Below are 25,454 nucleotides of genomic sequence, written 5' to 3' on the forward strand. Positions count from 1 at the left end.
TATGTTTTTTATAATAAAATAATTTTCTGTATTCTAATTAATAATATTTGTATAATTTTCCCTGGGACTATCTGGCAAAAAAAAATCCGATTTAGATTTGCCCAAATACAAGTCTGTTGTGGAAAAAAGTGGTATTGTAGATATGACTTATACCTGGCAACTCATAAACCATTAAAATTTCTCTTGTAAAACAATGAGTTAGCCTATTCATGTTTGATTATTAAAAAACAACTTTTTGCTAATATTTTCAACCTTATTTATTAATGATATTAATATATAAAATTTGAATTTTCTATTATCTACAACATCATCATCATCCAAGTTATTAAGTTTTTTCTCATAGAAGATCTGTGTGCCACAAACCCGTTAAACTACGTGTCGTTTTGATCGTCCACAGAAAGGAAAAAAACAGGCTCGGTGAATTATATTCACATACACACCAAAGTACACTACCCCCAAGTTTAGACGATTTCCTAATAGCTTAACGAATCAAAATAGCTCACTCAAACTCCATATATAGACCTAGCTAATATATTTATGCCACGTGGCAATCTCACCCGAACCGGAAATAAAGCAACCACAGGGATAGAAAACACCTCTTCTTCAATTTCCCAAAACCTTTTTTATTTTATTTTCTCGTCTCTAAAGAACTTTATATTCCATTTACAGCCAGGCATAAGAGGATCAAACGACCTATTTGGAATCTTGCTATTTATAAATTTCAAACTTTTAGCTGCTCATAAAAAATCATCTTCTTATTCATTTTTTTCCCCCAAATCGATCAATGTTAGGGTTTCGTTCTTCGGACCTCTGAATCCGTCGGAGAGCCAAATCTCGCGCGATTGAAGGATTTCTGAGCTCGATTCGGAGGGAAAAAGTGAAAGTCATGATGGGTTTCGAGGTCTCCGATGAGCTATTGGGAACTTTCGCTCCGATTGTCGTTTATTGGCTGTATTCAGGGATTTACGTCGTTTTAGGCTCGTTCGAGAATTACAGATTGCACTCGAAAAAAGAGGAGGACGAGAAGAATTTGGTCTCCAAACGAACTGTTGTCAAAGGGGTTATTCTTCAACAAGCTATTCAAGCCGTTGTTGCGATTTTGTTATTCACGGTGAGTAGAATTGCATATAAATAATTCTGAGTTTATTTTCTCGTGATTCTAATTTATTGCTCGTTTTTTTTTGTTCATAATAAAATGAAAGGTTGACTTTTCATTGTTGATTTTTTGGATTTTGCAAATACTGTCTGTGATCTTTTCTGGGTTGTTCAATTGGTAATCGTGACTACGATGATATTACATGAATTGAGATTTAATACTTGAACCTTTTAAATTATTGGTTGGTTGATGTGTGATCTAAAAACAACATGAATGTGTCTATTATAGAAAGTGATAGAACTTTGTCAACTTGAGCTCATAATTCCCGGGATCTCTTAGCTACAATGAGAATCCGATCAACATATTCTTTCTTAAGGTTCTAGGAACTTTTTCGTTTGTTTTGGTTTTGTTTGAACATGTTAAACTATTGCTTAACTAGTTGGATTTGTGTGTAATTGTCATGACTAGGATGGAAATTAGATATCCACTGAGTTTATTCGACGTGCTGTGTTTTTCAGTAACGAATAATTTCTCGTGACTATGGTGGGGTTTGAGGCAATTAAGTGCCTGCATATACCTGATGTAAAATGGAGAAAGTAATCTCTGGTGTTGATTTCTTTAATTAGAAAAATAAAATAAATTAATTTAGTGTTGGCTGACTTGAATTATTGTTAGCTGATAAGAATGTTGACAACCATGCAATGCACATGTACTTTTGCTGTTCTCTGAGTAGAATCTTCGTCAAAACTGCTGTTAAGAATAATAGAAGCACATGAAAAGTTTTTATTATATTTTAAATTTTATTTAAAAATATAATAACCAGTTCTTTCCAGTGTGTGACATCCTTTAAATCAGCTGTTTCTTTTCCTTTTAAATTTTATGTTCATCATCCCTCTTTTGCACTAATTTAATCACAAAGTAAATTGGTACCAAGATACCTCTGTTTATTCGAATCCTAAGGTCCGGTGGATATTTTTTTTAAGGAAAAATTACACAAAGTAGTCATTTGAAACTCGAAACTAATTGACTAGAAAAATAGCTAAAGTTTTAAGCTTTTAGCAAAACAGCCAAAGTTATGTGGAAAGATTTTTTTATTTTTTTATTTTTTTATTTTTTTTTTCACTTAACCCCGTATACGAGTAATTTACCACTATAATTTTTTTTTTAATGAAAAATACAATATATGCCTTACGTTACGTGTTGGGATTATTTGGCTACTATGTTCACGTAACCTATAACCATAAACAGACCAGAGTTGTTCGGAACATCCAAGTACCTAAAAGAGCCAGCAGTATCCGAACAATTCTGTTGGAGTTGAGTCGTACCGCTTCACATTTGTTATGGCTTTTCCCTTTTATGGAAGAGATACTGGAGCGCAAACTCCTTTTTTTTCTTCTTCTACATTTTCAGAGAAAGAGAATTAGTATATGATTTTTGAATTTTTTTATTTACTATTTCAAATGGCTATTTTAGCTAGAAACATCAGAAATCTCGCCTCTCACTTCCAATGTAACGAAATGTAATATATATTTCTTTACTTGCGAGATTTTTTTTCGTTACATTACACTTCAATGTAACGAAACGTAATATATATTTCATCGATCAATGCAACGAAATCTCGCCCCTCATTTCAATCCTATTTTTTTTCCCCCAGGTCACGGGAAGCGACGGAGAATCTGGAGCGTCTCAGACGTCCCTAATCACGCTGGCGCGGCAGTTCATCACGGCGATGCTGGTCCTCGACACGTGGCAGTACTTCATGCACCGGTACATGCACCAGAACAAGTTCCTATACAAACACGTCCACTCTCAGCACCACCGGCTCGTGGTCCCATACGCGTTCGGGGCGCTCTACAACCACCCGATCGAGGGCCTCCTGCTGGACACGGTCGGGGGAGCGCTCTCGTTCCTGCTCTCGGGGATGAGCCCGAAGACTTCGATCTTCTTCTTCTCGTTCGCGACCCTCAAGACCGTGGACGACCACTGCGGGCTATGGCTCCCCGGGAACCCGTTCCACGCCTTGTTCTGGAACAACTCGGCGTACCACGACGTTCACCACCAGCTCTACGGGACCAAGTACAACTTCTCTCAGCCCTTCTTCGTCATGTGGGACCGCTTCCTCGGCACCCACATGCCTTACTCCCTCGAACGGAGGCCCGACGGCGGGTTCGAGGCGCGACCTTCCAAAGATTACAAGGGGAATTGAAATTCCATTACCGAGAGAAATATATATATATATACATATATATTTTGATGTGTCGGTATCTGTATCGGTATTTTTTATATATATTTTTTGAAATTTTTTATTCCGATGAGTGAAAGAATTGCTTAATTATTTTGATCTATGTATATACGTATTTATTCGAGATTTTTTGGTTTTGTTTACATTGGTTTTTGTTTTTCTAAGTAATAATGAGTTTATGGTATCCTAACTCTCTCAAATTGTGATTTGGCTTTGAAGTCAGATGGTTACTGTTTACATTTACAGCTTTAGTACTTCATGATGGTGGCAACATGGAATCTCCTTAATTAGATAATTACTTTTCTTTTTAAAGATAATAGAACACAAAAAAAAAAAAAACACTAAGCAAAAGTTTGGATAGTGTAGTTAATTACACATATTCCACAAAGACAAAAACAAAGGTGTGTGTGATCGATATTGCAAAAACAATATGAGCGACGTGGTATCAAAGAGTGACGCGCATACGTATGGTCAATTTACAATTATAAAATTTGAGAAAAAAATTATTCAAGCAGTTTACTATTATAAAATCAATTAATTGATTATAAAATAGACTTTTAGAAACAACAGATCACTTATACTTAGAAGCGATACTTGCTTATAGAAATAACAAACCGCATCTAAAGCGATTATCGAGATTTCTTAAAAATAAATCATGTTTTGATTTTTTTTAGAGTTATGCTATATAACAGCGCTATCAGCGGTAGTGTAAAAATTTACACGTAATGAAAAAATGTAGGGACCACAGTAATACATAAGTGAATATACTTTAACACGCCAGTGCTGATCAGCGGTTATCGGTTGACAAAAATCAATTCTTTCTTTTTTTATTTTTAGAAGTATAGAAAATTTTCGAAGCTAATAGTCCCTTCAAAAAGTTGGTTCAAATTTTTGTGAAAATTTTGAGCGGTTTAAATTGTCTTTTTTTTTTTTTTAATATTTTGAGCAGTTTAATTCTGCTTGTTGCTCCTCCGACGACAGCAACCACCTTTTCTCGAACTATAAGGTCTCTCTACCTTTCTCTCTTTTCTCATTATATCTCCTCTCTCTATGTAGCCCCGTCGTCCATTCTTGCGTGGCAAAGTCACTGTTCTGCAGCGACTTTTGGGCTTTTCAAAACGACAAATGTCGTTTCTAAATGCTCAATCTCTCATAGTGATTAAAAATAATTATTTCTAGCTAATGGAAAGAAATAGAATTTTAAGATAGTGTAAATGATAAAAATGATCAAAAGATTTATCATTTGATATCTACCATGCACAAAAACTAATAATTTATCCTATTTAAATATATTTAGAAAACAATATACTGAAATATTGAAAAAAAACTATTTCACATAAAAATGGTTGTGAAAGAATATTAAAAATTAAAAATATTAATTCAAATAGTACCAGAACTATGGGTTGTGAAAGAAATTTGTTAATATATGTTCAAGAACACTACTTTTTAACAATGTTGATGTTTTATTTGTGAGTTGAATTTGATGAGTTCAACATTATGTTAGCATAGATTAATATGAAATTAAGTTATCGATGTTCATGTATTTATTTGCGTTTTAATTTTTTTTGTCAATAAAACTTATAAATCGTATAGAAAATATGATCTTTGTAAGTTACACGTGTTGTTATGTTATGTGTTGGCTTATTTTTTACTGGAAGTTGTTAAGAAAAAATGTCGGTCAACATGCTTTAAGATTTGTAGAGACATCTTTATCTTTTTGCGCAGATTGTATTTTTGGCAAGTTTCTTGTTTTGCCAGGTCGCATCACTGAAGACTTTCTTTGACGATCTTCACGCATTTATGGGTAAGAAAACCCTAGTTCGACTTCCAGACTTGTATGACTGCTATAAAAGCCGAGTGCTTCCCTCTTAACAGTTCTTGACGCTTTATCAAAATACTTAGGGTTCCTAGACGTGCACGACTGGCGGACTGAGAGACTATTTGTTTTGATAAGAGTGGTGTAGTTCTCCAAACATTATTCCAGAAGTTTGAGTGTCTGTGAGATTGGGTTTTGTGTCTACGTGATTGAAGGTTTTCACGTGCGTTGATTTTGAAGCTGACCGAGCATTGAAGTGTTCTTGAAGAGTGGAATTGAGGGGGTCTCAAATTCAGGGGAGTACCTGTTTTGGCAATCACTTGTGGTAATACTTTCTAGGGCATTGATGGTTGTGTTGTTCATATAAGTCCTTGTTTGTACTATTGACTACTTGATAGTGAAATCCTTTCCACTGAGTGAGAGCCCTCAGATGTAGATGACGTTGCACCGAACTGGGTAACCATATTGTGTGTCTTTACTTTTACGTACTGCTTATTTCATAATCCATTCTCTGTGTTAGAGCAAGTTGTCGGACATATTGACTCTACGTTGTGTGCGACATCTTGCCTCTTCCTCTAAACAAAATTTCAACACGGAAAAAAAATGTTTAAATTATTTTTTGAATTAAATTCAAGAAAGAGGCATCGAAAATGGAGGGCCATGCCAATGTGGCTTGATAATAACTTATAAGGACATATGTGGCAGTTAGTTTGATCTAGTGGGAGTCCCACACAAATTTCGGTTGAGAGGCCCTGAGTTCAATTTCCTATGAGCTGCAGAAATGTATGCCTCTTTAAGATTTACCTTAAATCATGTAATCTTGACTAATATTATCACATGCGCTTGCACTACTAATATATCATATAATATTCGTCAATAGTGTCACTTCTAAAAAAAATAAAATTATAAGAACAGATGAACCATAGGCCCTAGATGGGACCTAAGACCCCCTCCGAAATGTGGATATTTAATTTTTTTAGTTGTTTTTGTTTACTTAGGAAATTATCAAATAACCTTCCTCTACGTTTTTTTAGTCCCCTTTGAAATATTTTCTATGCTTGTTGGTTGTGCGTAGAAAAACACGTACGCAAACTTTTTTCCGCAGCGATAATGGATTATGCCATGGCGACGACCCATGGGGGCTTAGCTTGCTTGTCAATGTTGTCAATGGTGCCTACAAGAAGAGTTGTAATCTTTATATTATACATTTGATGTAATAAAGTCTCATGAAGACTCTTGCTTGTAATTGCTTATTCATTAATAAAAAGTTGAAACGTTCATTCAATCTTCCTTGTTTGAAGCTTTATGATAAAACCTTAGTCTTTAGTCCATAAACAAACTAAACAACTTACGAAGAGACAAATGTAGATTTGCATGAACAAACTCTTCGTAGTTTGCTTAAAACGATATATTCGCAATCTAAGGGTCAAAGGACTATTGACCTCAGTATGATTGTTAGAAGAATCTATGATGTCTGGTTATGAGGCATTGAGAGTTGGAGACTCTATAGTTCTTCTAGGTATCTTCCGAAGGTACTGAATTGACCAGTGCACTTCTAGAGACAAGATAAGAACAAACCATTTAACCTCTTATGTCTCGAAGTCACTAATTATGAATTGCATCGTGCTTACCTTAATCCTGAAATGAGACATGTCATTTCACACCTTAGTATTCTCATTTGAGAAAGTCAGAGTTCGGACTCACTATGTGATTCCGAACAGGGCCTATTGGTGAAGTACTAAGTTGTGAGAATGTCATGAGTAACTTTGTGAAGTTCTCATAGATATGGAATTCATGTACAAGATTGCTGAAATGCAATGTATGTCACCTCATGCTTTGTTCCTTGGAGTGTGAATAAATGAACTGGCCAGTGTCCGAATTGAGTCCTGACTCTTTTGGATGAAACAATGTGACTTGTTAGCTCCTTGTCAATACATTGTTTCTAACTTATTCACAAGCGACAAAGGAGTTGAGGAAATAACAGCTAGAAGGGTAAAATGGTAATTTAGTAAATCCCGACTAGCTGATGACATTCATGAAGGGTAAACATAGATAATATTCAGTGGATCCGCTCATCATAATTAGGTTGAATTCTTGAGTAGAAAATAAATTCATTTGAACCGAGAGATTTTCAGTGTCAACTCTTTAGTGGAGTCAGTTGGCATTAAGCTAAACTTGGAAAAGGTTTGTGAACTTTTGAGTCCAAGTGTTTAGCTCAAGCTTTGTTCATTTGGGTCCATGAGGTCACTGTCACGAATCACATCGATTAGGAATAGTTAAACTGGAAGCTAAGTCAAAACAAAAACGAAAATAGTCAAAAGGGTATTTTTGTCTTTTAAGACAAAGGAGGAAATGAATGTCAATAAATTTTTTGACAAGTTCATTTGATGACTTAATGTCACTCGGCCATGACTTGATCATTGGGCCTTGTGGATTAATTTCATTTCATAAGAATTTTATTGAAAATTCTTAATGGGCCTTTCTCATGTTGTTATGAACAAATGAAGAAGCTTCTAGAAGCTCCTTCTAGAATGATGTTGGGCGCCCAAATACCTAAGAGAAAGAGATAATATTTTGTGCATAAATGTATCAAGATACTTGCCAAAAGAAAAAGAGGAAACAAATTTCCTATGCTTGCCATAAGGAAATTCGGCCAAGACAAGCAAAGAAGAGGAAACAAATTAGGAAACAAATCCCTTAAGGGAATGGCAATGTTGGGCGCATATGGAGAGAATGGGCAATAAGAGATTGCTCATGAATGCTTGGAAAAAGAGGAAACTCCCATTTCTAAGGCTAACCCTTCTCCTATAAATAGGGCCCTCATTCTCATTGTTTTCTCATTCCACACAAGTTAGAGATTGAGAGACTCTCTCTCTAGACATTGTGGCCGCCCCTCTCCCCTCTCTCTCTAGTCAATTTCGTTTTATTGTTTTGGCACCTAGGTCCTCATTTGACCTAGAGAGACGTGCTGCGAGGGGAGACGAGCGTTGCAAACTTTCCAAAAGCTTCTCAAAGTTCAAGCTTCAAGAAAGGTTAGTAAACTTCTATACTCATAATAGTTTTTAATTACATGTACTTGCTCTTTGTCTAGGTTAGTAAAAACCGTTTTTACTTGAAAAGAAATTTTTTAAAATTGTGCCGCTTACCGAAGCGTTAATTATTTTCTTTAACCCTAGATCAATTCCAACAAATGGTATCAGAGCTATGGTCAAAGATTAGCATGTACATGTATTTAAAATTATGAGCTTGAAAATCGTTTTCGAAAGTTTACTAATTTTGTGACAAGTTAGAATTGTTATCTTAGATTTTTTTTTAATTTATTGCTCTTGCCTTTAAATTAAAAATCATGTTGATTTTCTATGAGTTTGGGATGTTTTTAAAACACATTAGAATCAGTTCTAAAAGTTTTTAAGTTTTTATATTGAAAAACGTGTTTTAAAGGTTTGAGAAATTTCGAGTAAAATTTTGTGACTAGTTTTGTTGTCTTACTAGTTTCTTATTTTTACTTGAATCGTTTTATGCATGTTGTTATTTCTTTTATATCTTGTTATTACCTTGCTAATAAAACACCAATAAAAGCTTTAACAACATCCTAAAACGTTCCGTTACACTCGATTCTTTTTCGCACCTAAAAAGGACCAAGCTTTAATTATTTCTTTTTCTTCGAGCTGGAGTAAACCCACATTAAAAGTGGAATAACTCTCTGCTCAGAAATCTAAATTTAATGATTCTTGAATCAAATTAAAGCTCTATCTGTCCTCTGTCCAAAGCCACCGGTTTTGGCTCAAAAGGACATCGGAGCCGCCAGATATGGCGATTTTACTCCGAGGTGCGCGGCTGTGCTGAAACTCCAGTTTTTTAGAAATCTGGATTTTCAAACCCCACTACCATGAGTTATAGAACTCTAATGAGAAAATTTTCTTGAGCAAAAATGTTTTTCATATGAGTATAAACATGATGTGTAAGATTAAAATGTTTTGATTTTTGAAAGTTTAATTGAAATTGAGTTTTTACAAAACTAGTTTGAATTTTGAAAAACCGTTTTCACTTTCAAACTTGAAAATATTTTGTCATCCAAATCAAATAAGTTTTCAAAATGTTTTCAAAACTATATCTATATCACATGTGTTCAAAATCTATATGCTCTTGAAAATTTAAGTGGGAGGTCTCCTTGTAGACAAGCCGAAAAATAAAAAGATGTGTAATCTCAAACTTTCAAGTGTTCGAATGAGTTGAAGTTCACACTTCCCTCATGCACTTTCCCGAAATAGAAAATAGGAAAAGATCGAGTATGTACCTTGTGCCTTTATGCACTAATACTGCTCTGAACATGTCGATCTAGGATTCTCTTCTAGTTGTCCGCTCTATCGCTCTTTAACTAGGAAATCTGTTTCCGAACTTATTAGAGTCGATGAACCAACTCCAAAAACTAAGTGGGAGGGTTATACTTGTTGTTTGTAACCCACGATCCCCAACACTAATGAAAGAAGCAATTAACGTGGGACTAAGAGCCGCTCTTGCGACCCTCACTTAAATGGGAGTACTCCAAGGCGTTATTGCTTCGATCATTGCTCAATGAGCTACGTCCGAGAGTGAGACGATGATGACAAGGCCTTGGGGGATTGTTTTTCAAAGTTGACCTTTTGGACTAAGTGGTTGGTTGCACACTTAGGCTCAATCCCTAGTAATCCTCCCTCGAGGCCCTGCGAAAGGATGTGAGTGATCAAACCAATTTAAAAGGTGGCTAGTCAAAGTTGATGTATTGACATCTTGGCTAAACATTAATGATGTGTCATTTACTTATAAATGGAGATTTTTTGCGGCCTTCTCTTGAGGGAGTAAATTATCGTTTGGTTTATAACACCTTTGGATTTTATAAATGTCTTAAACAAACTTAAATCCTAAACCAAAGACTAATCATAAACTTGTTTCAACTTAATTAAGCAATATGTTTCGCAAACATCCCTCGATCATCCTTTCCTCGAACAAACTCGAAACCAAGAACTACGTAGACTCGAAAGTTAACCTCGACATCATCCTTGCCATTAAGAAGCACAAATGGGTACTCACCACCCCGTGTCCTCCTCTGACGAATGATGATTCGACTCAAGAGGACAATGACGCCTTAGCGGCCTGGCTTCGATCCGATGAGATTGTGAGGTGCTATATCTTGGCATCTATGAACAATATGCTGAAAGAGCAACATCGTAACATCGAGACTGCCGCCGAAATGCTCTACAATCTCCTTGAGATGTTTGGAGGGCAAGGGCGTCAAACAATGCAAGAAGCAGTCCGACAGTTTATGAACTGTCACATGAAGGCTAGGACTCCCGTTGGAGACTTTATGATACTGATCATTAGTTTTCTAAATAAAATGGAAACCCTAGGATCTGAGATTGATGGGAAGAGTGTCATAGATATGATCTTAGAAACTCTCCCCGCATTTCTTGATTCCTCCAAGATGAACTACTCCATAAACAAGCTAGAGTACACTGTTACCAAGCTTATGAAGGAACTTCACACTGCTGTAGGTCTCACTAAGAGAAAGAGGAATCATGGAGAGGCACAAGCTACTGAGCAAAAAGCCTCCGCCTCTGGAACTAAGAAGAGACCTCACAAGGCCGATAAAAAGAACTGTCCTGCCAATCTCAAAGCAAAGGAACATAGTATTGTACTAGTTACTGAAGCATGCTTAGTAGCTGATAATGTATCAACGTGGATTCTTGACTCCGCTGCTACTAACCATATTTGTTGTTCCTTGAATGGTTTCAAGAAAACCAAAAGCTTAGAGGAAGGCGAGTTCTGTTTCAAATGGGATGATGAGAGCCTGGTGTCTGCAAAGGCTGTGGGATCCGTGACGCTGTCTTTTGAAGACCGCACTTTAAACTTGAATAATGTTTATTTTGTTCCTACCTTTGGGAAGAACTTAATATCCGTTGCTCGTCTTCGTGAGCAAGATTATTGTTTAAAGTTCATTAAGAATGGAATTCGTATTTCGTTTCCTGATAATTCTTTTGTCACTGATGCATGTATGAAGAATGCTCTTTTTTACATCTATCCTACTCAACCTTCTCTTTTAGACGCCGAAATAGATAATGATCTAATTAGGGAGCCAAAGAGGATCAAACTTTCTGAGTCCTCCGATCTAACAAAATCAACATACCTCTGGCACTGAAGACTTGGTCATATCAGTCTAGATAGGATTAAGAGACTTGTGAGGGACGGTCCACTCCAAGACTCTGCAATAGGTTCACTACCTACTTGTGAATCCTGCATAGAAGGAAAAATGACTAAGCGACCTTTCTCCGATAAGGGTCGAAGAGCCACTGAGTTGCTGGAACTAGTACATTCTGATGTATGTGGTCCGCTCAACCAACAGGCACGTGGAGGATACAAATACTTCGTTACCTTCACCGATGATTACTCACGATATGGGTTTGTCTATTTGCTCAAACACAAATCCGAGACCTTTAACGTATTTAAGGTCTTTAGGGCTTTAGTGGAAAAGCAAACTGGCAAAGTGATCAAAACCCTTCGATCTGATCGAGGTGGTGAGTATATGTCTGGAGAGTTCGATGACTTTCTTAAGGAAGAAGGTATCGCTTCTCAGCTTACCGCACCTGGCACACCTCAACAAAACGGAGTGTTAGAGAGAAGAAACCGAACTCTTATGGAGATGGTTAGATCAATGATGACTTACTCATCACTCCCTCTTTCCTTTTGGGGATATGCCCTCGAAATAGCCGCTTATATTCTGAACCAAGTTCCGTCCAAGACGGTTCCTGGTACTCCTTATGAACAATGGACTGGCCGTAAAGTAAGTTTGGGCCACATCCGAATTTGGGGTTGCCCTGCACATGTGCTAAGGCAAAAGACTAGCAAGTTGGCTAGTAGGTCAGAATTGTGCTTGTTTGTGGGATATCCAAAGGAAACCAAGGGTTTCATCTTCTATAGTCCCGAGGACGATAAGACTTTTGTTAGCACGAATGCTCGTTTCCTTGAGGAGGACTTTATGAAGGATGCAAAACCTAGAAGCAAAATTGTGCTTGAAGAAAAGTTGGGTGATGAAGCTTCTACCTCATCTGTAAGAACTGTTCTTACCCCAACTGAAACACAACCTAACTCATCAGAATCTCGTCAAGTAGTACTGCGACGTAGTGGGAGGGCTACTCAAAAGCCTGACAGGTACATGTCTTATGGAGACTCTCTTGTAGCCGTCTCTGACATGGATGATCCTGTTTCCTATAGCCAAGCGATGGCTTGTTCTGAATCAAACCTTTGGCTTGACGCCATGAAAGTTGAAATGCACTCAATGTATGTCAACAAAGTCTGGAAACTTGTAGACTTTCCTGAAGGGATTAAACCCGTAGGGTGTAAGTGGATATACAAGAAGAAAATGGGTCCTGATGGGAACGTCGAGACGTTCAAAGCACGACTCGTGGCGAAGGGTTATACCCAACAAGAAGGGATTGACTATGAAGAAACCTTCTCGCCAGTGGCGATGCTTAAATCCATCCGCATACTCCTATCCATAGCTGCATCTCTCGACTATGAGATCTGGCAAATGGATGTCAAGACAGCCTTTCTGAATGGCAATCTTGACGAGCGCATTTACATGGCTCAACCAGACGGTTTCGTGGAAGAAGGTCAAGAGACCAAGGTTTGTGAGTTGCTTAAGTCCATTTATGGATTAAAGCAAGCATCTAGGTCATGGAATATTAGATTCGATGAAACTGTAAAGAGCTTTGGCTTTGAACAGTCAATAGATGAGCCTTGTGTTTACAAGTTAATACACGAAGGCAAAGTTATGTTTCTGGTGCTATATGTCGATGATATACTACTCATTGGTAATGACGTGGGTAAGTTATCTGAGGTTAAGGTCTGGCTGGCAAAGCAATTCGATATGAAGGATCTAGGAGAAGCCGCGTACATTCTGGGGATTCAAATCTTTCGAGATAGGAAAAACCGGACCATGTCGCTCTCTCAAGCATCTTATATTGATAAGGTGATGGATCGCTTCTCGATGCAGGACTCCAAGAAGGGTCAAACACCCATTAGGCATGGAGTTTCACTCTCTAAGGACCAGTATCCCAAGACTGCACAAGAGATTGAAGACATGAGGAAGATTCCTTACGCCTCTGTCGTCGGAATCCTCATGTATGTTATGCTTTGCACTAGACCTGATATATGTTTCGCCGTTGGCGTAGTTAGCCGTTTCCAATCCAACCCTAGACCCGAGCACTGGATTGCTGTTAAGCATGTTCTTAAGTATCTTCGAAGAACTAGGAACTTGATGCTTACATACTCGAGTACTGACCTGACTATGACGGGATATACCGACTCCGATTTTCAAGCGGATAAGGATTCCAGGAAATCCACTTCGGGATCTGTGTTCATCCTTAATGGTGGAGCTGTTGTGTGGAGAAGTATTAAGCAATCTTGCATTGCTGACTCCACAATGGAAGCAGAATATGTGGCTGCTTGTGAAGCATCCAAAGAGGCTGTATGGCTTAGAAAATTCCTTAAGTATTTGGAAGTTGTTCCAAACGTCGACGAGCCCATGACCCTTTATTGTGATAATAGTGGGGCTGTCGCTAACTCAAAGGAACCTAGAAGCCGTAAGCGCTCTAAGCATATTGAGAGGAAATACCATTTGATTCGAGAGATTGTGCAGCGCGGAGACGTGGAAGTGAAGAAGATCTCAACGGTGGACAACCTCGCAGATCCATTCACCAAGGCCCTAGCGAACAAGGTCTTCGACCAACATCGAGAGGGATTAGGCATGAAAGACTACACACATCTTCTTTGAGTCAAGTGGGAGTTTGTTGTCAATGGTGCCCACAAGAAGAGTTGTAATCTTTATATTATACATTTGATGTAATAAAGTCTCATGAAGATTCTTGCTTGTAATTGCTTATTCATTAATAAAAAGTTGAAACGTTCATTCAATCTTCCTTGTTTGAAGCTTTATGATAAAACCTTAGTCTTTAGTCCATAAACAAACTAAACAACTTACGAAGAGACAAATGTAGATTTGCATGAACAAACTCTTCGTAGTTTGCTTAAAACGATATATTCGCAATCTAAGGGTCAAAGGACTATTGACCTCAGTATGATTGTTAGAAGAATCTATGATGTCTGGTTATGAGGCATTGAGGGATGAAGACTCTATAGTTCTTCTAGGTATCTTCCGAAGGTACTGAATTGACCAGTGCACTTCTAGAGACAAGATAAGAACAAACCATTTAACCTCTTATGTCTCGAAGTCACTACGTATGAATTGCATCGTGCTTACCTTAATCCTGAAATGAGACATGTCATTTCACACCTTAGTATTCTCATTTGAGAAAGTCAGAGTTCGGACTCACTATGTGATTCCGAATAGGGCCTATTGGTGAAGTACTAAGTTGTGAGAATGTCATGAGTAACTTTGTGAAGTTCTCATAGATATGGAATTCATGTACAAGATTGCTGAAATGCAATGTATGTCACCTCATGCTTTGTTCCTTGGAGTGTGAATAAATGAACTGGCCAGTGTCCGAATTGAGTCCTGACTCTTTTGGATGAAACAATGTGACTTGTTAGCTCCTTGTCAATACATTGTTTCTAACTTATTCACAAGCGACAAAGGAGTTGAGGAAATAACAGCTAGAAGGGTAAAATGGTAATTTAGTAAATCCCGACTAGCTGATGACATTCATGAAGGGTAAACATAGATATATTCAGTGGATCCGCTCATCATAATTAGGTTGAATTCTTGAGTAGAAAATAAATTCATTTGAACCGAGAGATTTTCAGTGTCAACTCTTTAGTGGAGTCAGTTGGCATTAAGCTAAACTTGGAAAAGGTTTGTGAACTTTTGAGTCCAAGTGTTTAGCTCAAGCTTTGTTCATTTGGGTCCATGAGGTCACTGTCACGAATCACATCGATTAGGAATAGTTAAACTGGAAGCTAAGTCAAAACAAAAACGAAAATAGTCAAAAGGGTATTTTTGTCTTTTAAGACAAAGGAGGAAATGAATGTCAATAAATTTTTTGACAAGTTCATTTGATGACTTAATGTCACTCGGCCATGACTTGATCATTGGGCCTTGTGGATTAATTTCATTTCATAAGAATTTTATTGAAAATTCTTAATGGGCCTTTCTCATGTTGTTATGAACAAATGAAGAAGCTTCTAGAAGCTCCTTCTAGAATGATGTTGGGCGCCCAAATACCTAAGAGAAAGAGATAATATTTTGTGCATAAATGTATCAAGATACTTGCCAAAAGAAAAAGAGGAAACAAATTTCCTATGCTTGCCATAAGGAAATTCGGCCAAGACAAGCAAAGAAGAGGAAACAAATTAGGAAACAAATCCCTTAAGGGAATGGCAATGTTGGGCGCATATGGAGAGAATGGGCAATAAGAGATTGCTCATGAATGCTTGGAAAAAGAGGAAACTCCCATTTCTAAGGCTAACCCTTCTCCTATAAATAGGGCCCTCATTCTCATTGTTTTCTCATTCCACACAAGTTAGAGATTGAGAGACTCTCTCTCTAGACATTGTGGCCGCCCCTCTCCTCTCTCTCTCTAGTCAATTTCGTTTTATTGTTTTGGCACCTAGGTCCTCATTTGACCTAGAGTTTAGCTCTGCGACTTCAAGACTTGTTCTTAAGTCGCAGTGTTTAAAAAGTGCCCACTCACTGATTCCTTTTTTTTCGAGTGATTTAGTGATAGAAACTTTCGTGGTTGCTCGAGGTGCCGAGGAAAGAAAGAGAGACGTGCTGCGAGGGGAGACGAGCGTTGCAAACTTTCCAAAAGCTTCTCAAAGTTCAAGCTTCAAGAAAGGTTAGTAAACTTCTATACTCATAATAGTTTTTAATTACATGTACTTGCTCTTTGTCTAGGTTAGTAAAAACCGTTTTTACTTGAAAAGAAAATTTTTAAAATTCCGCCGCTTACCGAAGCGTTAATTATTTTCTTTAACCCTAGATCAATTCCAACAGTCAATCCTCTACACATAACTCAACTTTGAAGTCTTCGTTTCAAATCCTATAATGCAATTCATAATACTAAAACACGGTTGATTTCATTGTATTGATGACATGGACTCTCAAAATTTTTGACTCATTACAAATATATCTCATGAACTTACTCTTTTCAAACTTTTAAGTGTAAGACTTCCATAATTTAATAGCGAAATTTTGAGAAATCTTATCAAACCATGAATAAATTGAAACCAAATTCTAGTTATGGTTCAAGCTTTTCACTTCGTAATAAAGTATTACAAAAATAAAATTGAATTAGATTGAAAAATTTATGTCAATTTAACAAATTAGATCATTGACATTGAAATTACGTAATCTGCCTGTTTATTACAAAATATGTTTCGGCCGGTTTCTGTAACAATTGCTAAAATTAATGAGAATATAATGTGAACATAAATAATATGGAATATGCCATCGTATTACACAGATTGGTGACCCAATTCGGCAAGTCGTGATCTAGGGGGCCCTTGTCCGGTGGAAAGCAATTTATTATGATAACGTGGTACAATAAAGGTTTACACTCAATGACTCTCTCGCTAGCTAGCCAAGCTACTTCTATCTTCTTCAACTACAACTTAGACTCCCCTAAGTCCGAGATCCCCCTCGCTTCCACAAAATATCTCTCCCGAGACTTCTACAAATGCGTTTCCCGTTCTCACAAAGAACAGTAAACCTAACTTTGCTTCTAATACACTCTAACACCCGTATAGAATAAACTCTAGCAAAGGAACAATACACACTCAAGAGAGTAAGCAACACAAGCCATTCTTTACTCTCAACAACTCAACAAAATTTATATGAATAATAAAATATGAGTGCATGAGCTTCTAAGACCATGTGCGGCGCTTTATATAGCTCTAGGTCTTTAAAAACTCATTAAAACCGAATTTGCTTTGTTCCCAAACTTCGAATTGGATTAGGAGATACTTGGGCCAAATTGTCGCACGTATTGTTACAACGAGAAATAGTCTCAACTAGTAGCAACTTTGATACTTTGGACTAAAATAGTAGCAACTATATTTTTGGACACTTTTACTAGTAACTGTAGACTTATATATCTACAATTGTGGTTAATTGCAGTTTTTAACAACTGTATACTTTCATATATATAGTTACTAGTAAAAGTATCTAAAAACATAGTAGCTACTATTTTGGTTCAAATTACCAAAATTGCTACTGATTGAGGCTATTTCCCTTGTTACAACAGTTCCTGAAACAATTTCTTTGAAAAAGCCCAATAGGCCCATTACTACCTATAACTTTTTGTTTTAAAATTGTCGATTGTTTTGCCCATTAACCTAGCCAATAAAAGTTCATCAACAGACATAATTTATAGGGAAATGGTCCTAAGTACTACCACTTTTCATAATTTGGACCAAAATATGGAAATCCATGTTTTGGACAAGAATAGTAGTTGGTCAGCTGAGGAAATACAATTTTGCCCTTTTGTAAACATACCCACACCACACACACACACACACACACGTGAAAACTAATAAATTAATAATATAAAAAAAAACAAATTCTCTCCAGTCTCTCTCTACATTCCCGCTCTCTCTCTCTCCTAACTTTCTGACGAAATCGACGCTATAACCACCACCCGAGTTTCTGCAAGTCCGGCCAAAATCGGCTCCGTCGCGAGCCGTCCTCTGCCTCCGACGCACGACTCCGAGCTCAGCCCAGTCCGAGCCAATCTTCGCGTGAACTCCGACCAGAAAGAGGAGAATCGCGAGCTCCGAGCCTCTCTTTTCTTCGCCGCGTGACTCGACTGAGACAAAGGAGACGCGAGCTCCACCGACTCCAGACCAAGGAAAAGCCATCAGAGAAGCTTTTGACGAAGCTCCGACGAGCCTGAGAACATCCGCCGAGCCAGAGGAGACCGCCGAACCGAGAGATCGACCGAGAAAGGATTGGGTGAACTCTGAAATGGTTTTTTTTTGTATTGTCGGAGCTGACATACAAGTCTACAATTTCATTTATTGTAGACATACAAGTCTACAATTTCAGACGTTGTAAACTTGTATCATAGCTCCGACAATACAAAAAAAAACCATTTTTTACCCAAACACACGAACGAACCCATAAATATGAAACCCAGAAACACGAATGAAACCCATAAACATGAAACCCAGAAATAAACACAAGCGAAACACGGAACCCGTACGTCAACAACGAAACTCATACCAAAAAACAAACACGAACGAAACCCACCCAGAAATTCCCAGATTTCGTTCGCCATCATGAAGAGATAAAGTTTACCTCTTCAGCGACGACGACGGCGGACAAACCACTGGCGACGACAAACAGAAAAAGGCAAGCTTTTTTTTTTTTACCTTAAATGAACGAGAGAAGAAAAAAGAGGAGAAATAGAGAGCTCTGAAACAATGAACGAGGAGAGAGAGAGAGAGCTGAGAGGAAGTTTGATGGAAATGAACAAAATAAAAAATCAAAGGGCACTTAAGACTTTTCTCACATGGTTAGGTAGTATTTTTGTCCAAAAACAATGACCACAACATTTTGGTCAAAAGTATCAAAAAGACTACTATTTAAGACCATTTCCCTAATTTATAACTTTTACCTATCATTCCCGTAAATTAACCATCATCAAGCTATAGTAAAGTAAAGTAAACCATTGCCTGGTTTACAAGTATTATAAATATTTTCATTAATGGGCTATTATACTTCTGTAATTACATAAGCTATTTATTTATGAATGGTTTTATTTCATATTATAATGTATCGATTAATTTTGATTTATTATTTTGTAACCGATATGAAAATAATGAGTAAATACTAAACAATTATTTTTTATAAAAAAAATATAATTAAAATATAATTAATTAATTCATTTACGGGGTTCCTTAGTAAATCAAGGGAAAGATTTAGGTTTCCGCTTTCAGTCATGCTGATGCGGTAGATCTAGGTTAGAAGAAAGTTTGATAATAAGGGATCAATGTTTAGTATAGATTTAGTGTTATTTGGTTGGATAATAAATGTAACAACAAGTGGGACTTCTTTTGGATAAATGCTATAGACATTATCATGGTTTTTTTTTATATATTAATTTTAATAATGAACTGTATTGAAAGCACGATTTGGCCAGGCTTCCATTTCTTATGCATTAAAAAGGAATTGATGTTTGAATTCAAAACATGCTTTGGGCCATCTAATTGCTCTTGCTATCTTTAATATCTTCGATCCCAACCACCATAGTCTTCAGTCTCTTTCTTTGCCCATGAAGTTCATGCTATCTCTAATCTCGTTGATGCCTACAAAATTTTGCCAAATTTATTATTATTTCTATTTTCCGCGGGTACTGAAGATTGAACGGAAGTTTTTTTTTCTTCTGACGACAATCAACATTTCCAATAATTTGCGATTTGAACATCTTTATCTTGTGATTTGAGGTCGAAACACTTTTAATTACGAGACTTGGTTGTGTTCTAGTTTATATTATTTTACCGGCAAACAGTTAATTCTCTATGAATGCGACATCTCTAATTTACCTGAAAACTTTTGTTTGCATCTCCATTAACAATAATATTTATGTAAAATCGAATCATTTATAGCAAGCAATAGAGAACCGGCATTCCAAACCTTGTCCCCATCAATGCTACAAGAGAAAAATAATTAAAACTAATTTTCCATTTTTCTTTCCTTTCCCTTTCTTGGTTTCATCAATTTCACAAATTCAAATCCTCTTGAGGGCATTCGATGGCGACCGAGAAAAAATCTTCCGCGGTCTCATCTCATCTCCAATACTTGGTCCCATCCATTTTGCTACACCCTCTACCCTATAACATGATGATCATGATGATGATGCTCAACCATAACCATGCTTAACATTCATTCTCCACTTCAAATTCTAACCACAAAAATGGGTTCAAGGTTTTTTTTTTTGTTTTTGTTTTTGTTTTTTGTTTTTTTTTATAGGGAAAATAGGTTCAAGAGGCTTGATGTTTCATAAGATATCACTCATAATTTGTATAGAATTTATTTCTGCTCATCTACCAATATGTATGGTCTAATTCACATTGATTTCTTGACCGAAACTTTATTCTCTTTTATGTTGTATGGAACACTGCACTTGGATCTGTATTATATTTTCAGCCATGTTGGGAGGTTGATAGAGCTTATTTTTTTTTTTTTTTTTCTGGGTAAATTATTATATTACCTTTTGGTAAATAGCCGTTACATTTGAGAGACAAATAGAGAGGTGTGATTAAGATAGGGATTATTCCTATTCTATGACTCCCACAATAATTTTGGACCATAATCCAATAAGTCCAATTTATTCCTAAAATATGACTACATGAATTGAGCTATTACAATTATATCCTTTCAATTTAGTTTCTCTTTATAAGAAAATTAAAACCTTTTTCTTTTAATTTTATTACCTATATCAATTAATTTGATTTGGAATTAAAATTTGAAACCGTCCAAAATCTTTTCTTTTCTTCTTCTGCGTTTTTTTTTCTTCTTCTTCTTCGTCCAAAAAGAAACCCTATACAAACCCACTGAAACTAGTTGTCTCTCTCTCTCTCTCTCTCTCTCTCTCCATATCGCTCACCATCTCTCTCCATTTCGCTCTCTCTCACCGAAACCCTAAACAAACCCACCGACACCTCTCTCTCACTCCAGTTCATCTTCTACATTTCTTCGGCCGAAACCCACCACGCCTCTCACCCAGACCTCGCCGAAACCACCGCGCCTCTCTCGCTCTCTCTTTCTCTCTCCAGTTCTTCTCCATTTCTTCGGCAAAAACCACCGAAATGACGAACACCCAGACCCCTAACGACGAACACCAAGACCAAAACCCTAAAACCATACCCATTTTGGCCGAAACTCAAACCCAAATACCCGACCCAAACTCAAACACGAAGAAGAAATCCCCCGCCAAGAAACCTCGCGTTTCCCATCCCTCGCCTGAGAAATCTCCCCCGGTGGTGCGTAGAAGTCCTCGCGTTTCCCATCCCTCGCCTGAGAAATCTCCTCCGAGCGTGGCGAAGAAGAATCCGAGCGCTGCGAAGAAGAAGCCAAGTGTTGCAAAGAAGAAGAGGAAGACGACCATCTCAAAGTTGCCGAAGTCTCCGGCCAAGCGACCAAAAATAGATACCAATGTGGTATCCGAAGATGATTCCTTTGCCGATTTCGTCATAAAAAAACCATCCTCTAAGCCCAGAATCACAAAGTCATCCAATAAAAATCAAAAGGTTAGAGATTATTTTTTATGTTGATTATAGTGTTGATGTTGATTATAGTTTTATGTTGTTGAAGAAAAACCCAAATGTGAGATGTTAATTATAGTTTTAATCCGTTGACGTTGATGTTAGTTCTAACTCTTGGCGCCCAAATGTGTGTTTTTATACAATGTTGTTGTTTCTCATGTGTTTGGTGTTGCTGGGGTCGTTGACATTAGCTGGTTTATTGACATTGATGTCAATAAACCATCTGTTTTATTGACATTGATGTCAATAAACTGTCTGATTTATTGACATTTATGTGAATAAACCGTCTGTTTTATTTACATTGATGTCAATAAACTGGAAGGTTTGACATTGGTACTTCAACGATATCATGTTCTAAGTAATGTTTTTTTTCATTTAGGGATGGAGCAGAGTCTTGGACGATGACCAAATTGCCGGGGTTACGTTCAACTTTTTGGGCGGTATTCAAAAGTTCAATGAGGTCATGAAGAAATCAATGTCCGAGGAAGAGACCAATATATTCAGGCAGTCTTGTTTTGGGCATTTCCTTGACGTCCCCGAGATAGCCAATTCTTCGGCGATAGTCAACCATATTATCTCGCGGGCTGGACAATACAAGGACTCATCTTCTGATGCTTTGTTTTTTGAAATTGGCGGTGAACCTCGGTCATTCAGTAAGGAGAATTTTGCGGCGATCACCGGCTTACGGTTTGTTGACGACTACACTAAATGTTCTTATTCGGAAGTTGTCAAGGATGGTCTCTACGAAACTGCCTTCCATAAGGGTGCCTTAAATAAGAGGGACGTCGTGCAGTCCTTGGTCTCTGAGAGCGAAGAATGGCAGACTGAGAAGAAGGCGAAGTTTAAAATACTATATTTTTTGCTGAACGTGCTCATCCCCGACAACACGAATTGTTTGGTAATCATAGTAATTATGAGTATTGCATTTTGATAAACCTTTTTGTATGTCTAACTTGATATTGTTTTGTTTAGGTACCGAACATGAACTATGTCAAGTTGGTGGATAACTTGGACGAGTTCAACCGATACCCGTGGGGAAATGTGGCTTGGAATTTCCTCCATGAAAAGATTACAACATTCATTGAGAAGTCAAGGTCGAGGGACACAGGTAAAGTGAGACTGCCAGGTTTCTTTTTGCCTCTTCAAATTTGGGCATTCGAGTCTTTTCCCATCCTCTCGGAGCAAAAAATTTGCCACAAAGTCTCCGACACGGTCATTCCTCTCATGCTCCGATGGAAATCTACATTTAAGGTTTCTGCGCTAAAGATGCGAGAAATCGATTTCTCAAGCTCGCAGGTAAATCTAGTAACATGTCCTTTGATTAATGTATCACCATTGTTTATTCATCATGTTCTTGAATTCATGTACCAGATTGTTTACACTCCACTTCGCTCATCCACTATGGCGGCGAAATGAAGAGTTGTCAAAAGTCATGAAAAAAAATCAATGAAATCCACTGTGGCGGCGAAAGAAGCCTCGAAGGTGCCACCGACGAGTACTGACCAGACGAGTACTGACAAGCATTCCCAGGTAAATATCACACGACTTTTGACTATATTCATGTCAATAAAAACTTGTGTTTATGACATTCATGTCAATAAACAACCAGTGTTTATTGACATTCATGTCAATAAAAACCTGTAATTATTGACATGAATGTCAATAAAAACCTGTGTTTATTGACATGAATGTCAATAATTACAGGTTTTTATTGACATGAATGTCAATAAACACTGGTTGTTTATTGACATGAATGTCAATAAAGACATGTTTTTATGTCAAATAAAATTTGTGTATATTGAAATGTTTTTTCATTCTATTAGGAGCGGTTGCATGCTTTGGAGAATCAAATGGCTAGTGTAAAGTCTGATTTGAAGGACATATATGGCAAAATTGACGAGTTAAGCCAATATGTCAAGGGCCTTGATGAAAAGATCCAATTGATCTTTCCGAAGAATAAGGACCCACGAGATTATGACGAGAGAGGACCAACAACACATGATGACGAGAAAGGAGAGACACATGAAGAAGAGAAAGAAAGAGAGCAAGAAGATGATGACACTCAAGCCAGCGATGGAGATAGGGAGAACAAAGAGAAGCGGGTATACGGAGAGAACGACATTTTTACTCAATCTCAGGTAGTCATTTTTACTCAACATTCCAAATTTATTTATTTATTAATTTATTTATGTTTGCTTATTCAATTCCAGGTAGTTGTTTATGGAGAATGGGGTTTTTTGAACCATACTTCACAAGAACTGAGAGATATGGAAGTGGAAGAAGAGGCCGGCATGTACGATGATGATGTAGTTGTTACCCAGGATATTGTAGACCGGGTCAAAGAGCAAGCTATCATCATTTCCGATTCGCCGGAAAAACATCGGATCCGGAGGCCCCCGGCAACATACACTCCTACACCGAAGTCACGGCCATATGTTCTTTTCACCACCGGCCCGAAGAAAATGCCCTCTCCTTATCCACTCTCGGATCCAACGGCACCGCCTTCCGTTGATGATGTTGATGTGATGACCAAGTGGTTGGAAGTTGGTCTAAAACCCGGATACAAGAAGACAAATGTCAAGATTAAATACAATGACTTTGAAGAGTCGTTGTCTCCATCTTGGGACTTCCGGGACGTATGCATTAGCTCAAAGACATGGTTTTACACCTTGTGGACGGCAGATGAATGGCTGACCGATGAGGTACCATAATTCATGTGAATAAGTCATAAGATTTATTTATGAGCATATCAATAAAAGAAGTGTTTATTGACATGAAATCTGATTTATTTCTATTCATGTCAATAAATAATCTGATTTATATCTATTCATGTCAATAAATCATCTGAGTTCTATTTGCTTGCAGCACATGAGTGTACTATTCTACTACCTTAGGAAGAAGAGGAAGTACACGGAAGTCAGCCATGCATACACGACCACCAACACGCATTTCACCAAATATGTCGAAGAACTACACAACGAATGGAAATCTTGTGAGAATCCCGACAAGTTTGACTGGTCCAAGCAATCAACTGCGCAGAAGATCGTTTTAGGGATGAAATCAGCAGGGAATTGCGTTTGTCCATGGGTAGATGTGGGTATTATTTACGTCCCGTTTCACTCAAAGGATCATTGGATTCTTTTGGTTATCTCCCTCCCCGCCAAGTCAATCACTGTTTATGACTCATTGAGCTATCGAAAGGGAACGAGAGACAGTATAGCCGGTTTGGCTGAATTCCTTCCCATCATGCTAGGCTCAATTGGTGCGTTTGGAAGCTTAAAAATTGAGGATCAGACTTCTGAGCCATTCAAAATTATATTCGCCGATGATATGCCTCAACAACATAACGGGTAGGGATTGTAAATGTCTACTTTTACATAGTAATTATATTTTTAAATTTAATATTGTGTATTATGTTGACAGCGGAGACTGCGGGATGTTTGTCATTAAGACCGCAGAGTTCTTGATGCACGGGCTTCCATTGACGGATTTGAAGCAAGATGACATGGTCATGTACCGTCAAAAGCTAGTGATCGATCTTTATAGGCACGGCAGTTTGAAGCAAGAGAATAGATGCATGTCCGACATTGATGTATGATGTGTTGTATTAGCTGACATTGATATGTATGTTTTTATTTTGCTATCCCACAACTATGATATTAGGTAGGATTTGACTGAACAGGTATGGTAGTTACATGTGAGTAACCTTTTGTATGTTGTATTATGAGAAGTGTTCAGGTACACTATTTAATGTCTGAACAGGTATGGTAGTTACATGTGGGTATGTTATTTTGATATTTACTGAGGTTTATTGAGATCATATTTACTGATGTGTTTAGGTATGGTAGTTATTGAGATCATTGTCTATAAAAATTATTATTTATTGACAGGTTTTATTGACAATAAAACTGAGGTTTTATTGACATCATTGTCAATAAAACTGAGGATTTATTGACATCATTGTCAATAAAACTGAGGATTTATTGACATCATTGTCAATATAACTGTTGGTTTGAAGAGAAGTAGAAGAATTTCATATTCAC

The 25,454-nt window shown here is 37.4% G+C and overlaps 2 protein-coding genes across 2 annotated transcripts; both read left to right on the forward strand.

Moving 5' to 3' along the window:
• The first annotated feature begins 657 nt into the window (after positions 1–657).
• On the forward strand, positions 658–3,471 carry SBH2 (sphingoid base hydroxylase 2). The gene is made up of 2 exons (XM_089609927.1): positions 658–1,111; positions 2,751–3,471. Exons 1-2 carry the CDS (start codon positions 887–889, stop codon positions 3,300–3,302), a joined length of 777 nt encoding a protein of 258 aa, XP_089466053.1. The 5' UTR covers positions 658–886; the 3' UTR covers positions 3,303–3,471.
• Positions 3,472–24,465: 20,994 nt separating this feature from the next.
• Positions 24,466–25,054, forward strand: LOC149403052 (uncharacterized). Its single transcript, XM_089608613.1, has 2 exons — positions 24,466–24,761; positions 24,835–25,054. Exons 1-2 carry the CDS (start codon positions 24,466–24,468, stop codon positions 25,007–25,009), a joined length of 471 nt encoding a protein of 156 aa, XP_089464739.1. The 3' UTR covers positions 25,010–25,054.
• The last annotated feature ends 400 nt before the right edge of the window (positions 25,055–25,454 follow it).

This window comes from Urtica dioica, chromosome 3, assembly GCF_054948205.1.
Source record: "Urtica dioica subsp. dioica isolate 48M chromosome 3, U.dioica_male_clone48M_v1_H2, whole genome shotgun sequence".
Lineage (NCBI taxonomy): Eukaryota > Viridiplantae > Streptophyta > Magnoliopsida > Rosales > Urticaceae > Urtica > Urtica dioica.